This window comes from Pristis pectinata, chromosome 11 (genome assembly GCF_009764475.1).
Source record: "Pristis pectinata isolate sPriPec2 chromosome 11, sPriPec2.1.pri, whole genome shotgun sequence".
NCBI lineage: Eukaryota > Metazoa > Chordata > Chondrichthyes > Rhinopristiformes > Pristidae > Pristis > Pristis pectinata.
This window is the reverse complement of record NC_067415.1, coordinates 45,961,099-45,977,954: the sequence shown is the minus strand read 5'-3', so window position 1 is coordinate 45,977,954 and position 16,856 is coordinate 45,961,099. Positions and strand designations below refer to the sequence as shown.

At 43.5% G+C, this 16,856-nt stretch overlaps 2 protein-coding genes across 3 annotated transcripts in view; both read right to left on the bottom strand.

Annotated features, from left to right (window-relative positions):
* Window positions 1-6,197, bottom strand: part of naalad2 (N-acetylated alpha-linked acidic dipeptidase 2) — an 81,734-nt gene extending 75,537 nt beyond the window's left edge. The window contains 2 exon segments of the mRNA XM_052026314.1: window positions 5,705-5,810; window positions 6,068-6,197. Coding sequence (XP_051882274.1) covers window positions 5,705-5,810; window positions 6,068-6,149 — 188 coding nt within the window. The 5' untranslated portion in view covers window positions 6,150-6,197.
* A 4,988-nt stretch (window positions 6,198-11,185) lies between these two features.
* The window catches only part of LOC127575927 (beta-1,4-galactosyltransferase 3-like), a 29,088-nt gene continuing 23,417 nt past the window's right edge, over window positions 11,186-16,856 (bottom strand). For both annotated transcript variants that reach the window (XM_052026173.1, XM_052026172.1), the window contains one exon: window positions 11,186-15,100. In XM_052026173.1, the coding sequence (XP_051882133.1) occupies window positions 14,962-15,100 (139 nt within the window). In that variant the 3' untranslated portion in view covers window positions 11,186-14,961. The remainder of the gene's footprint in view (window positions 15,101-16,856) is intronic.

Genomic DNA, 16,856 nt, shown 5'->3' with positions numbered 1-16,856 from the left:
AGGTCAGTGGGCCAGGACTTGTGCGCACTGCCAGACATCAAAAATCCAATGACACACCAAGGTCCCACCACAGCAGTTCGAGCCTACCCATAGAAGGTTCGACCACATTCACGTCGACCTCGTTGGTCCCCTGCCAGTTTCAAGAGGAGCCCAGTACCTCCTTACCGTCGTGGACCGGTTCACGAGGTGGCCAGAGGCAACCCCTCTATCCGACATCACAACTGATTCCTGTGCCCGGGCGCTGCTCACAACTTGGATCTCGTGTTTTGGTGTTCCGGCCCACATCACTTCAGACAGGGGCGCCCAGTTTACCTCCAGCCTATGGTCTGCATTAGCGAACATGCTAGGGACGCAGTTGCACACCACCACGGCCTACCACCCTCAATCAAACTGGTTGGTAGAACGTTTCCACCGCCATCTGAAATCAGCCCTGATGGCCCACCTGAAAGGTCCTAACTGGGTCGATGAACTTCCTTGGGTCCTGCTCCGCATACACACTGCCCCCAAGGAAGATCTCCACGCTTCGTCAGCTGAACTCGTGTATGGTGTGCCCCCTTTGGGGGCAAGAGGAACAACCCACGGCAATCCTGGAAAGACTGCGCGAGAGGCTCGGCAGCTTGGCACCGATTCCCACTTCGCGGCATGGTCAAGCCCAATCCTGTGAGCCCAAGGAACTACGAGACTGCAAATTAGTTTTCGTTCGCAGGGGCACACCCCAGGCACCGTTGCAATGACCATACGAGGGGCCGTTCTGGGTCATCAGGAATAACGGGTCCACCTTTATTTTGGACATTGGGGTCAAGGAAGAGATCTTCATGACGGACCACCTCAAACTGCCCTTTTAGATCTACAACAATCGGTCGAGGTCCCAACACCATGACGCAGAGGCCGACCTCCCAAGCAACGGCTAGCACAGCCCGCGAACCTTGAGGACCGTATCACCAGTTCTGGGGGGTTATTGTGTAACGACTATCTGAGCAAGTGAACCGGCTCGGCGGTCGGGTCGCGTGTCGTCGGAGCAGCGAGGCCCAAGATGGCGCTGGGCCTTTGTCTTCCCCGAGCGACGGGGAGAACCTGTGCATGGGAAAAGTTTGATGACATAGCGCATATGTCATTTCCGTTTTTGGTGGGTGGGAACCGTTCCTCTTAAAAGGCCCACACAAGGCAGGAAAATAAATCAGTTTTGCTCTGCAACTCGTCGACTAGTGTCTTACTTTCGCATCACGGTAGCAGCCGCTACACCTTAACCAATATGACCGAAAGATCAAATGATCACTTATCTTGTGGCTTGTGGGACCGTGTTATGCTTGAATTGGCTCCATTCATTACAACTGCGATTACATAAGCAATTCATGGTTGCAAAATATTTTAGGATCCCTGGAGGACAAAAGACCTTACATAAATGCTAACTCATTTCAGATGACCTCCTTTCCACAAATATATTTAGAGATTGCTGGATCGTGCTGTTCAGGTGGTGGTTTCCATTCAGAACTGCCAGCTAGCTGCAGTGTGTGGGTGAGCTGGTTCCTAACCTCCACACCAGGGCCTTCAGTTTTTCACCAGTCATGGTTGGCATGTAGCAGGATCCTATTCATTTGAATAGGATTGTTGACCCGGATTGAAAAGGTAAGTGCAACCAAGAGATTTTTCCACTTAATTATTTGCATTTGAACGCATTTCCTATTGTAAACACATTATTTTTAATTAATGTATCTTTTTTTTAAAAGAATATCTCTGATGAAGACTATGATCCGTTGAAAGGCAAAGCAGTCTAGAGGTCGATTTTCAGTATGTCACCTGACGCCTAGTAGCTGGCCCACTCCATTTCCCAGGATGACTATGAAAGCAAGGCCTTGGAGGATATTGAATCCTGGGGATGGTGAAAGTAAATGTGGTTGCAGGGGAAAGAAAAACAGGCACTGGAAAATAATTCACTCACCATATTTTGAATCAGAAACGTACAGCATAGAAACCAGCTCTTTCGGGTCACCTGATCTATGCTGACCTTAATGCACAAAGTAGGTTAATCCCAATTGCCCACTTCTCTTTATGCCTTTCCTATCCAAATAATTTTTAATTGTTGTGATTGTATCTGCTTCCTGCATCTCCTCTGGCAGATTGATCCAGATATTCACCATCCTCTGCGTGGAAAAATTTACCCCCCCACTCTCCTACCCTTTTAAACTTATGCCCTACAGTTCTAGACTACACTGCCCTATGAAAAAGGCCAACCATCTATCCTATCTACACCCATCTCACTACATTTCTACCATATAAACTTCTATAAATCATCCCTCAGGCCTCCAACATTCTTGTGAGAATAAACCCAGCCGATCCAATCTCTCCTTATAACTGCAGTCCTCCATTCCAGACAACAACCTGATGAATCTCTTCTACCACATACTTCCTGTGGTGTGGTGACCAGAATCATTCACAATGCAGTCTAATCAATGCTTTGTGGAGCTGCAACATAAATGTCCCAGTTCAAAGCCTTGGCCTATGAAGGGGAGCAAATCAAATGCCTTCTTCACTACCTATCCATCTGCATCACCACTTTCAGCAAGCTTTGAACTTGAACCCCAAGGAGGTGGGGAATAGATGGGCAGGTTATGAGGGTGGGGGAGGGGAAGGTGGGGGGGTGGGGGAGAATGGGCCACAGGAATAAGGGAAAACAGTGGGGGGGGGGGGGGGGGGCGTAGAGGGTGAAGGGGAGGGGTTACCAGAAGTCAGAGAAATCGATGTTGAGGCCAGCAGGTTAGACTACCAAGGCAGAATATGAGGTGTTGTTCCTCCAACCTGCGTCTGGTCTCAACGCAGCAGTAGAGGAAACCATGGATAGACATGTCAGTATGGGAGTGGGATGTGGAATTGAAGTGAATAGCCACCGGGATATCCTTGCTTTTGCAGCAGACGGAGCTGGTCGCCCAATCTGCATTGGGTCTCACTGACATAGAGGAGACCGCACTGGGAGCGATAAAGGACACCCTCAGATTCACAGGTGAAGTGCTGCCTCACCTGGAAGGACTGTCTTGGGCCCTGAATGGTGGTGAGGGAGGTGGTGTTGGGGCAGGTGTAACACTTTGCATGGTCGCAGGGATAAGTGCAGGAGGGTGATCGACGGGGACAAGGGAGTCACAGAGGGGATAGTTCCTGCATCAAATTTCGTCAACTTTGCCTCCAACTTCCACCCTGCCCTCAAATTTACTTGGTTCATCTCCAAAACCTCTCTCCCCTTTCTTGATCTCTCCATCTCCAAAGACTGATTATCCACCAACATCTTTCACAAACTCACTGATTCCCAGTTACCTTGACTACACCTCTTCCCAGCCTGTCACTTCTAAGCATGCTATTCCCTTCTCTCAGTTCCTCCATCTCTACCACATCTGGTTTCACAATGAGGCTTTCCACTCCAGAACATCTGAGATGTCCTCCTTTTTCAGTAAACGGGGTTTCCCTTCCACAACTATCAATGCTGCCCTCACCCATATCTCCTACATTTCCTGTACCTCTACCTTCACCCCATCCCCCCACCCGACATTAAAGGAATAGGGTTCCCCTTGTCCTCAGTTACCACCCCACGAGCCTCCGCATCCAACAAATCATTCTCCACAACTTCTGCCATCTCCTAACAGGATCCCACCACCAGGCACATCTTCCCCTCCACCCCCCTTTCCACAGAGATCGCTCTCTCAGCGACTCCCTTGTCCACTCGTCCCTCCCCACCGATCACCCTCCTGGCACTTATCCCTGCAACCGTGCAAAGTGTTACACCTGCCCCTACACCTCCTCCCCCACCACCATTCAGGGCCCTAGACAGTCCTTCCAGGTGAGGCAGCACTTCACCTGAGTCATTTATCACATACAGTGCAGCCTCCTCTACATCAGTGAGACCTGACAGAGATTGGATGACCAGTTTTAATCGAGTACCTTTGGACCATCCACCACAACAGCCGGGATCTCCCAGTGGCCAGCCACTTCAATTCCACTTCCCATACTGACATGTTTATCCACGGCCTCCTCTACTGCCATTTTGAGGCCAGACGCAGGCTGAAGGAACAACTCATATTCCGCCTCAGTAGTCTCCAACCTGACGGCATCAACAGCGATTTCTCTAATTTCTCCTCCATTTCCCCTCCCCACTTTTTTATTTTCCTTCATTCTTGTGGGCCCCCCTACCCCTCTTCCCCTACTCTCATGACCTGTCCACCTCCTTCTCTTTATCCCATGGTCTACTGTCCTCTCCTATTGGATTCCTTCTTCAGACCTTTGCCTCTTCCACCTATCACCTCCCAGCTTCTCATATCATTCCCTTTTTTCACCCCTCCCCATACACCTACCTTCCCCCTCTCACCTACTAGCTTGTGCTCCGGCCCCTCCCCTTTTATTCAGTCTTCTGCCCTCTTGCTTTCCAGTCCTGAGGAAGGGTCTTGACCCAAAATATCAACTGTTTATTTCCCTCCATAGATGCTGCCTGACCTGCTGAGTTCCTCCAACATTTTGTGTATGCAACCTCAAAAGGGGAACAATGGTTCTACTCCAAGCCAAGAATCTTTTGCTCAGTAACCTAGATTCTTATTTTGTTCCTGTGTCCTGGTCAACAGTGCCATGGGCTACATGTAAATATGAAATGAAATTGTATTTATATTGCACTTCTTATACCTTAAGGGTATAAAAAGTGCAATATAAATACATTGTAAAGTCAATAAATGCATTGTAAAGGCAATAAGGAACCAGAGTTGTAATGTGCAACTGATAGCTGGGTGTTTATATTTGACAGAATGCAAGAGGCAAGGAGGCCATTTGACCTCCCAAGTAAGCTCTACCATTCAATAGGATTTCAGTTTATGTTTTACCTTTGCATCACTTTCCTGCAATAACCCCATATCCTTTAATATCTGAAAATCCATTTTAGTAACCAGCCTCCATAGCCCTCTTTGGTGATGCACTTAGTAAAGTCAGATTAAACACGCTCAAGTACGTGTCTCTGCTGCTTCTCTATCCTCTGCATGCCCCTGATTAAAGGATAAATATTGTGGGGGGAAAAAAACACTAGAAGAAGCTCCTACACTAAGTAGCACCAAGCTTGTCTCCCAGAGAGGGTAGGCAGATTTTCCCTCTCATATAAAAGAGGGTAGTTTTGACACTCAGCATTTTCTCGGCGTTGCACCGAATTAGCTGCCCAGATTGTGCATCTCTGGAACGGGACTTGAATTCGAAGTTTGTCTTAAATCAGCTCCACGTACACTTAGACCCTTATACATTTACTGAAAAGTTAAGAAACTCCAGGGCCATTGTTCATTTTATTAATCGGGACAGATTTCACAAAATATTTTTGTAATATTTAATTTGGGCCTCTTTATCTGCAGTCCGAATACCTGTCCAGAATGCGCGCTAGTTTTTCCATTGGGATTCCAAATCAACGCAGGGCGCTCTCTCGTTCTCCAAGCGTCAGGAGAGGGAGCGCGGCGCCCCTCGACTTGAGCAATGGGCCGTGGGCCAAACCGAGGGAGCTTCAGTTACAAACCCACACTGAACCACCAGACCTAGTCCCAGACACACACACACAACAAAAAGGCGGGGTTTCGTTTTGGGAGAGTCTGATTGTTGTCACGAAGAACGTCTACTTATTTTTTTAAAAAGGGCATTTTGCAGCGACCTTAAACTGGTGGAAACAGGACAAGATCTCAAGAATTACGAGCCGTACCGGAGATATGATTTGATATTTTCAGCTTGCATCTCGTTCAGCAGTTTACTCCGAATATCTCGACTTTTCATTGGAGAGAAGTGGATACAGGGCCGACCAACCCATCCTTGAACAGAAAGTTCCACATTCAGTTACCGAAAATGATTTGATTTAATAGGACTTAGCCGTCAGTTTAGTAATTAAACATCTAAGCGGGCTCAGGTCATGGTTACGTATATGCAGTTCACATACAGACGTTTCACGGTTTAATTGGTAGTTAGTTATATGAGTAACAGTCTAACTAAAGCCAAAACTTCAAGCTTCAAGTTAGTCTGACCTTCTACAGCGGCGTCCCGTGAATACTATTTGATACGCCGTGCTCACCTATTAGAAATCCGACGAAAAAGGCAGCGGATAATATCAACAACCTGAGCGTCCACTTGCACAAGCCGTCGCCCGACCTCATCTCCGTAGGTCTGATTACTTCTCCTCGCTGAACCAAAGCGAAGACTGAGCTTCGGTCTCCAGAGCTGCTGGAGGCAATTCATTACCTCGTGAAACTCTGCGAGAGTACGGAGAATGTTGACAATGCCTTAAATCTTCAACACAAAAGGCTCATGGCATATCAAACGTAATTTGCAGATACCACCAGCAGAAGGTGCTCAGATGTGCTAATTGAATACAAATTAGCCAACAATCCCAGTGGAAGGCGTAATTTGAACCAGTTTGTGGCAATTGGGTTGTAGTTCAATTGGGCTCCAATTCAGAATTGGAGTATTGTATGTCACCCGGTGAGAAAAAGGATATCTTTATGCTGGAAAGGGTGCAGAAAGATTCACGAGGATGTTACCGGGACTAGAGTGCTTCAGTTACAGAGAGAGGCTGGACAATTTTCCCTGGAGCAAAAGAAGTTAATGGGTGACCAAATTACCATAAAATCATGGGGGGGGGGGGAGAGGGGAAGGGTTGTAGATAAAGTGGATAGTCATAGTCCTTTTTTTCCCCGGGGGAGTCTAAAACTAGGGGCATCGATAAAGGTGAGAGGGGGAAGGAACCTGAAGGGAAACTTTTCTACAGAAAGGGTGGTGGGTGTATGGAACAAACTGCCAGAGGAAGGTTAATGACAACATTTCAAAAGAATTTAGACAAGTAGGTGGACAGGAACTGTTTAGAGGGCCAAACACAGGCAAATGTTTGGTAGGCAACTTGGTTAGCATGGATGAGTTAGACCAAAGAGCCTATTTCTATCCTGAATAACTCTAAGAGAGAATAGAATCATAGAACGTAGAACAGTACAGCACAGTATGGGCCCTTTGGCCCACAACATTGTGCTGAGCTATATAAACCTACAAGAGAAACAAAGGACTGCAGATGCTGGAATCTAGATGAAAAGCACTATGATGCTGGAGGAACTCAGCAGGCCAGGCAGCATTCGTGGAGAAAAGCAGGTGGTCAACGTTTCAGGTCAGGACTGAAGATAGGTAAAGGGGAACCCAATATATAGGAGGGAAAAGCAGAGCATTGATAGGTGGACAAAAGAGGGGAGGCAGGGTGGGCACAAGGTGGTGATAGGTTGATGCAGGTAAGAGATAGTGATAGGCAGGTGTGGGGGAGGTGGGGAGAGCAGATCCACTGGGGGATGGCTCAAAGGTAAGGAGAGAAAAGAAAGAGTATAAAAAGAGGCTGGGAAAGGGAAGAGAAGCATGGTTTGGGGGGGGGGGGGTGGTGGTGGTGGTGGTGGTGGTGGTGGTGGTGGTGATTACTTAAAGTGGGAGAATTCAATATTCATGCCATTAGGCTGCAGGGTTCCAAGGTGGAAAATGAGGTGCTGTTCCTCCGGTTTGCACTTGGGATTCTCCTGGCAGTGGGGGCGGCCAAGGACTGATACATCAGTGATAGTGTGGGAGGGGGAGTTGAAGTGACTGGCAACGGGGAGATGCAGATCACGGTTACTGACAGAATGCAGGTGTTCTGCGAAAGTCGCCTAGTTTGCGTTTGGTCTCACCAATGTAGAGGAGGCCACACTTGGAACACCAAATGCAGTGGATGATATTAAGGGAGGTGCAGGAGAATCTCTGTCTCACCTGAAAGGACTGTTTGGGTCCCTGGATGGAGGTAGTATAGGGGCAGGTGTTGCACCTATGGCAGGGCAGTGGAAAGTTCCCAGGGTGGCAGCGGGGGGGGGGGGGGGGGGGGGGGGGGGAGGGGAGTGAACTAGGGAGCTGCGGAGAGAGCGGTCCCTGCAAAAGGCAGAGAGGGGTGGGGGAGGGAAGATATGCTTGGTGGTGGAGTCCCATTGGAGATGGCGGAGAATGATGTATTGGATACATACGCTGGTAGGATGAAATGTGAGGACATGGGGGACCCTATCCCTGTTGGGTCTGGGAAGGGTGGGGGGTGAGGTTAGGACCACTCGTGGATAAAGAAAGGAACATGTACTTGGAGACAGGGGATGTAGGCAAGGTCCTAAATGAGTACTTTGCATCAGTATTTACTAAGAAGAATGTGGAGGATAGCGAGATCATTGTGGAACATGCTAATATGCACATTCCACATACGCATTTAGAGTTAATATACATTTTGAGATAAAGAAACAGGTAGTGTTGGGTCTCTTAAAGAACATTAAGGTGGATAAATCCCCAGGGCCTGATAATTAATTGAGAGAGGCAAGAGATGAGCCTGCTGGTGCCTTGTCCAAGATCTTTATGTCCTCTCTAACCATAGGCGAGATCCCAGAGGAGTGACAAGTAGCTAATGTTGTTCCATTATTCAAGTAGGGATAATCCTGGAAACGAGAGACCAGTGGGTCTCACGTCAGTGGTAGGGAAGCTATTGGAGAGGATTCTAAGGGATAGGATTTATGAGCATTTGGAAAAGCATGGCCTAATAAGGGACAGTGGGTATGGCTTTGTGCAGGGCAGGTCATGTCATACTAACTTAATTGAGTTTTTCGAGGAGGTAGTGAAGGTGACGAATGAAGGTAGATCTGTGGATGTTGGCGTTTGACAAGGTCCCTCATATTAGTTTCATCCAGAGGATTAAGATGCATGAGATCAACTGTGATTTGGCCATTTTGATTCAGAATTGGCTTGCCCATAGAAGACAGAGGAGTGGTCAACAGGACTTATTCCGGCTGGAGGTCCGTGACTAGCGATGTTCCACAGGAATTGGAATTAGTTTATTATTGTCACATGTACAGAGATACAGTGAAAAACTGTTCTGTGGCATCAATACAGATCATTTCATTACAACAGTACATTGAGATAGTACAAGGGAAAATAACAGAATGAGGAATAAAGTGTTACAGTGAAAGTGCAGTGCAGACAGAATAAGGTACAAGGCCATAACGATGTAGATTGTGAGGTCAAGTGTCCATCTTATCATACTGGGGGGCCAATCGTTCAATAGTCTGAAAACAGCAGAATAGAAGCTGTTCTTTCAGGTCTTTTTTTTGAATCTTCTGACTGATGGGAGGAGGGAGAATAGAATGTCCAGGGTGGGTGGGGTCTTTGATTATGCTGGCTGCTTTACCTAGGCAGCAAGAAGTGTAGGCAGAGTCCATGGAGGGGAGACTGGTTTCTGTAATGTGCTGAGTTGTGTCCACAATTCTCTGCAGTTTGTGGTCGCAGGCAGAGCAATTGCCATACCAAACCATGATTCATCCAGATAGGATGCTTTCTATGGTGCAGCGATTAAAAATTGGTGAGAGTCAAATGGGCCATACCAAACTTTAGCCTCGTGAGGAAGGATAGGCGATGGTGAGCTTTCTTGGCTGTGGATTTAAGCGGCTGGACCAGGACAGGCTATTGGTGACGTTCACTCCAAGAAACTTGAAGTTCTCAACCTCATAACCTCTGACCTCAGCACCATTGATGTAGACAGGAGCATGTGCACCGTCCCCCTTCCTGAAGGGAATGACCAGATCTTTTGCTTTACTGACATCGAGGGAAAGGTTTTGTCATGACACTATGTCACTTGGCTCTCTATCTCCTTCCTGTACTCTGACTCATTGCTATTTGAGATACAGCTCACTACAGTGGTGTCATCTGCAAACTCATAGATGGAGTTGGAGCAGAATCTGTCCATGCAGTTGTGAGTTTATATAGAGTAGGGGGCTAAGGACCCAGCCTTGTGGGGCACCAGTGTTGAGGATAATCGTGGCAGAGCTGTTGCTGCCTATCCTAACTGAATGCAGTCTGTTGGTAAGTCAGTCAAGGATCCAGTTGCAAAGGGACATGTTGAGTCCAAGGTCCAGGAGTTTGGAGATAAGTTTGCTTCAAGTATCGAAGGCAGAGCTATAGTCAATAAACTATAGTCTAAAGTGGCATCTTTACTGTCCAGATGCTCCAGAGATGAATGTAGTGCCAGGGAGATGGCATCTGTCATGGACCTGTTTCAGCAGTAAGTGAATTGCAGTGGTCGAGATTGCCTGGGAAGCTGGAGTTGATGTGTGCCAATGATCAGCCTCTCAAAGCACTTAATGACTACTGTCCTGACATCCACCATCATGAAGGCATGTTATCTTATTTTTCTTAACTACTTAGTTCACATCAATCCTGGAAATTGCCTTGTAAACCACTTAATTTCTAACCACACCTTTCTGGTCATAACTTCAAGCATTTGCTGCTGTGGATAAAGCCAAGTGCTGGATAGCATTTTACCACAATGGTTATGCTCAGTCCATTAAACTGCTAAGCAAATTTATAGTTATTATTGATCAATAACTTTAACTGTTTCATGTCACTGTTTCATAAAGAACTATAACAGTCATACTAAACAGTTGGAATAATTCGTTCTATAGACTAGGTTACAAGAGTCTACTACAGGAAAAAAAACATTGATGCAAGTACCCAGTGTAGCATTAGAGCTATAAAAATAACTAAGGTTCAGTTAGATTCTGTGTTGACCTACTAATACTCAGAGGGTAACAGATGTAATTGGCTTCAGAGGAAGAGTACATTTCCCCAATTTCCACCCAGTGATTCCCATTGGAAAATGTATGCACATTTCTGGTGAAATTGGGATGAGGTTTTGATTGCATTACACAATTCCAATAATGCTTACGTGATCATTTGAATGAACCATAATTGGGTTGCTGGTGCCAACCCATCCAAGGGTCTGTTTTCTGCCAGGGCAGGTCGTGACTGAAAATGCTACACATTTGAAGATTAAAATCTCCAAGAGTTATCTTGTTATAGCTTAATTACATAGATCAGAGATCTCCTATTACTCCTTTTTGCTGGCAAACATTTCGATGTTGGACAGAGAACATTCAAAATACTTGAATGTCTTTTGCCCTTGCAAAGCAAGATGCTAGGTGCATTCAGATTTTGGACACTTCAGTCGCAGTATGTTCTTCAATTTCCCTTAGCTTAGTTTATCTCAAATTCTCAAGCATCTCTCTCCACCACCATTCCTACTCTACCTTTTTCCCCCCCACACCCTCCAATTTCTAGGCTCCTAACAGAGCAGGCAGGTCTTTCTGATTAAAGATGCATTGCAAAGAAAGTTGAAAAGTGCTTTAAAATTTTATATTTTATTCAGATATGCAAGAATCCAGAAGTACATACACAGCAGCTGCAATGTAGCTTGATTTGGAGAGTGAGTGAGTGTGAGTGTGTTTGGGGGGGGTGGGGTGGGGCAGGCTATGGAGGGAGAGGTAGGCTATAGAGGGAGAGGTGGGTAAGGTGAAGAGAAGCACCTTGCCCAGAACAGACAATCACAATAAAAGTTACAAAATATAGGACAATTTCAAGAGCAACTTTTCCCCATGTATACCACAGGGTAAAAAGAACAGTAGATATTACCATCAGTGGTAGACAGCAACTCAATATTAGTGCTGTTTGCTAGGAATCTTGGTGATTACAAATAATCATTATCAACTGAAGGATCTATTTTGTCATCTAGCCATTTGATATTTTACAGAAAACTGACCAAAGATTTAAGGGCATTTGATGCTACAAATATTAACACATTCTAAATACAGCCTATTTGTAGCCTTGGTTACAGTAATATTTGCTTACATCTACAGACCATTTATTTTTGGCTTGCTTATCCTAGTCAATCTACTCACTGTGCAATTCAATTAAATACAAAAATAACTATATTCTTAAGCAATTTCTCTCAACTTTGCACAACTTTCAAGTTATAGATCAGGAAAAATACCAAACTATAGACAATTCTTATGTGCATTGCAGAATAGTTAATGACCAAATATAAACATGTGCATTTCCACATTTCTATTAATCCAACCACTCTTAACTTGGTAGCACACACATACAGAAAGCCATCACTTAGAAAAGGGATTATAGAAATTTGGAACTCCTGTAAATACCAGTTCTGCACAGCAAGGCAACATTATATGGTCTAAAATCTGGCAAGTACAGAAGTTTCCTCATTACCATGGAATCTCTTCATGACAAGGTGAGATACTGCTTTCACCACATTTGAATCAAGATTTTTTAGTTCTCCCCAAATTTGAAATGGATGTTACAGTATTCTTACTGTACAATCTTTACATTTGAAAAATGTCAAAATTCTGTGCATCCAAATTCACAAGTTAAAACAATATTATAGATACATAGGGAAAAACAAGAATGAGCAGAATATAAATTTTAGCCATCGTTTGAAACTCAAATTGTACAATACACTTAAAACAGATTCTGGACAGCAATTGCCAACAGATGTGCCATTTAAACGGGACTGTAACTACTACTTGTGTCCAAAAAGCTCCATGAGTAAATTTTCAAAATAGAAACTAACTCAATAAAATCAATGGGCAAGGCAAGAAAAAGTTGTGGAATTCTCACTCACTTTATAATTTATTATAAAAGAAAACCTGGAAGTGTCCAGCAACAGACCCTTTATTGGGTCCTGATGAAATATCCCTACAAGTCTCAATCGTGCATTTTTCAAAACTGAGTTCTGGCAAGCAAAGGGCACTTAGACCAGGTGAATTATCTCCCAAGGCATTAGGGTTTGTTTCATCTTTAGGTGAATAAACAATTGAATGACTACCAGTACAGTTTAATGAACAAAATGATCTTTTCTCATTTAGTAAATTTCATTTACTTACTTTTGGGTGTTCCTTGCATATACTGAATAACGTAAGCTGTACGCTTGAAGTATAAGCACATACATGATCACCTTTAGAAGTTAAACCATGGCCTTAAAGGAGTCTTATAATGACAATGGGGATGAGGGCTTTTGGTAATCTGCGGAAGACAAAACTATTCTCCCTAGAAGAGAGATTGATTGGGTGTTAACAATTGAGAGGTTTACATAAAAGTCAATGCAGAGACACTGTTTTGACTACCAGGAGGATCAGCATACAAATGACATAGGTTTACATGATGAGTAAACAGACCACCAGGGTGGAGGTGGAAGGGTGATGACAGTTCTCATTCAGCAAGTTATAACTGGTCAGTAGAAGTTTAGTTAGTACCTTTCAAATGTGGAATTAGATTCCTACTTAAAAAGTGGAAGTTTTCAGGGTTTTGGCGAATAATCAAGGAACTGGTGGGAGTAATTAGATCTTCCAAAATGGTGACAAAGGCACAATGGGCAAAGTGACCACCTTCTTCAGTGCATGATTTTATAGCTTGCCAGAAATCCAACTTAAATTACAATGCAAAAATAAAATACTGCAGGTGTTGGAAATCTGAAATAAAATGCTTAGCCAGTAAGGCAGCAACTTCACAGAGAAACAGTTCCAAATCAATGACAAACACTAGTTCTCCTTCCACAGATGTTACTTAATCCACTGAGCATTCCCAACATTTTCTTTATTACATTGAAAATGGATGTCCTTTTGGATCAATTTTACTTTGCGACTGTGTTACAATTTCAAATTAACTCAGTTCAATTATCTCATTTTCATATACAGTTAACAGCAAGGTCCTGGTAATACATAGAACAGAAATAGGTAGACAGTGTTACAGAATGCTATTCAATTTAGAGAAACAAGTTAACTCTGAATATTAAATTATATGAGGTTTAATAATCAGCCTATAGTAAAATGATGTATTGGATGGTTCATTGATGGGATGTGTGATCAGAGATATATACTAGTGTTTCTGGCAGATTGCTGGCATGTCATATTTCACAAGGTAAAAAGGGCATGGGAAAAGTCAGCAGGTTGTGTTTATTGAGCATTATTCATGTTCCCTTGGAAGCCAGGCAGATGGTGCACTCTGAGAAGTCAATGCATACTTCAGTGAATGATTTGACCATTAAAAAGTCAGTGGAAAAAGTGACAAGTGGGAGAGAGGAAAAATGAAAAGGGGATAAAGACTTGGTTAAGGAACAAGTCTGACCACTTTATGTAGAGACAAATATTTAACTTAACAGAAGACAATCATAATAATGACTAGCACTAAAGAATCAAAATAGCATTCTGCACAGAAAAAAAAGCTTACTAAAAAGTGTAATAATAGAAGTAACATAAATACACATTATCACAGTTATTCTAAATTTACACTGATTAATAAATAGATATGGTTTATATGCAAGGAGTTGTATGCGTCAGAACCAAATTTAGTTTCATGTCTTCATAAAAACAAATTCCTCCAACTTCAAAATTAAACTCATTAGCAGAGTGGTAGCAAATTCATTTCATTGATTGATCTGCCTCCATAGTACACCCTACAAATGTTGATGAATATAGGAGTTTGAGAGAATATCATGCAAACCAAACAAATATTCTGAGGAATTTTTCCTGTATCTGTGATACAGTTCCTTATAATTATAAAAATATTGTGGCCATTTAAAGCTAACATTTCAAAAGGGAATAGTTAAGATGCAACTTTCACAAAAATGTACAAGTTTGTCAATTTCCTTTGGTTTATTGATTTTCCAGATTCCACAGAGGCAGCATTTATGAAGTTGACCATGGAATTTTCTGAAACCTGAAGCCTAATGTTTTACAATACAAATTAACCCATTCAGTAGCCTCATCCTGAATGTCACATAACCAAGGCTTTCAAAGTGCACAAGTAGATGTTATAAATAGTAAATAAAGAAATTTTCCACAGCCGATATGTCAATTACCAAAGAACAGCTGACGTGTAAAAATTCTTAAATCTTATTCCTGAATACAACTTCCCAAAAAAAGAATATGAAGCAGGTACGTTATATCTGTCCTTTTGGGCTTCATGAATGTCTTTGGAATTCCAGCATATCCAATAGCTACTATTTGTGACAGCATTCTTTGAGGAAACCCTTGAAGCATATTATTAAATTGTATAAGATATTGGCCTTTGCAGTTAATTCACTTTTGCCTAAACATTCGGGCTGTTTCCAAAGTCCACTGTAATGTTGGTGTACAAAGGAAGCTCTTCCCTCTGAAGTAAGCTATAGTCTATGGAGTTCATCCCATCAGATCGCCATGACTTGGATACCTTCACCACCATGTCAAATCTGTAAAATGATCAAATTGTATTGAATGGTTGGCTGGAATTGCAGATTAAAGGTCAAATTTTACTGGCCAATGATCAGTGCCAGGAATTGCCAGCCTCTCCAATCTTGTTCTTATTAAATCAGAATGCAGAGGACCTCCAATGCTAATCCTAGCATTCTAGCCTCTTGTAGCACAGAATGAAGGTCTCCAGCAGATTACTTAAGGAGCCCCTAGGTTGTGACCGACAGCAAAGGCTCATTCTTCAACTTTGCCAGCTATAAAGTCTTAAATATTTCTGACATTCAAAAGCATTTGAATTGAAGGACGTAATTAAAAAAAACTAAAGTATTAAGAACCCAATGACAAACATTAGAACAAAAAGTATAAACAGTAAGCAGAACCAAAATAGTTAAACTTACCTACCCTGTATTTTATACAGCCTCATAACTCCAATTAACAGGGTAGTGAATCCCAGTTTGAATGTTGGAGAATCTCAGCATGATTGAGCTCTGTTACTAAACACCATGGGAAATCCAGGATTCAGCAAACAGATTTGATACTCCTAATCTGCAAGTTCATGACTTCTGCATGTGCACTGATACCCCTGACTTGCTTCCTTTTAATGAATACTTAACAAGCCCAAATTTCTTTTCCAAATCAAGCATCTTCCTCCTACTTTGCACTGTTTTTAAAATGGAATCACAAACCTTTTCCAAAACTCAAATATTTCGTAATGTATGCCATAGCCACATTTGTACTCTGTAGCCCCTTTCTGAAGAGCAAGGGACCTTGTACTTTTTATTCCACAATCTCATTTTAAAAATCAACTTGTTTTAGTTGTAAAAGAAAACAAAAAAAATGCAGTGTCCACTCAATAAGTCCAGCCTAAATGACAGGAAAAACTGTTTGCTATAGAGTCAGAGTCATACAGCACAGAAACAGGCCCCTCAGCCCAACTGCCCATCCAAGGTGGTCCCATAACCTATCCTATCCATGTACCTGTCCAACTATCTTTTACATGTTATGGTACCTGCCTCAACCACTTCCTCTGGCAGCCCATTCCATATACTGACCACCCTCGGAGATAAAAAGTTGCCTCTCAAGGTCCTATTGTCTTTCCCCTCTCATCTTAAACCTATGCCCTCTAGCTCTTGGTTGCCCAACCCCTGGGAAAAAGACCAAGTGCATTCACCCCATCCATGACCCTCATGATTTTATACTCTTTGATTTTATACTCTTTGAGCATCTCCTACGCTCCAAGGGAAAAAAAAACCCTAGCTTGTCCAACCTCTCCCTATAACTCAGTCACTCAAATCCTGGCAACATCCTTGTAAGCAGTTTCTGCACTCTTTCCTGTTTAGTAACATCTTTCCCATAGCAGGGTGACCAAATCTGAACACAATATTCCAAGTGCAGCCTCACCAGGATCTTGTACAACCGCACCATGACTTCAAGTTCTCTACTCAATGCCCTAACTGTTGAAGGCCAGAGAGCCAAAAGCCTTCTTCACCACCTTGTCTACCTGTGGCTCCACTTTCAGGGAACCATGTACGTGGACTCCAAGGTCCCTCTGTTCTACCACACTCCCCTAGGCCCTACTGTGAAAGTCCTATCTTGATTTGATTTTCCAAAATGCAACACCTTGCACTTATCTGAATTAAACTCCATTTGCCATTCCTTTCCCACTTATCCATCAAGATCCTTAGGGAGAAAACAGCTATACCAGGATTACTTTTTTCCCCTCCTTCCCTATCAGGAAACAATTCTCTACTGACT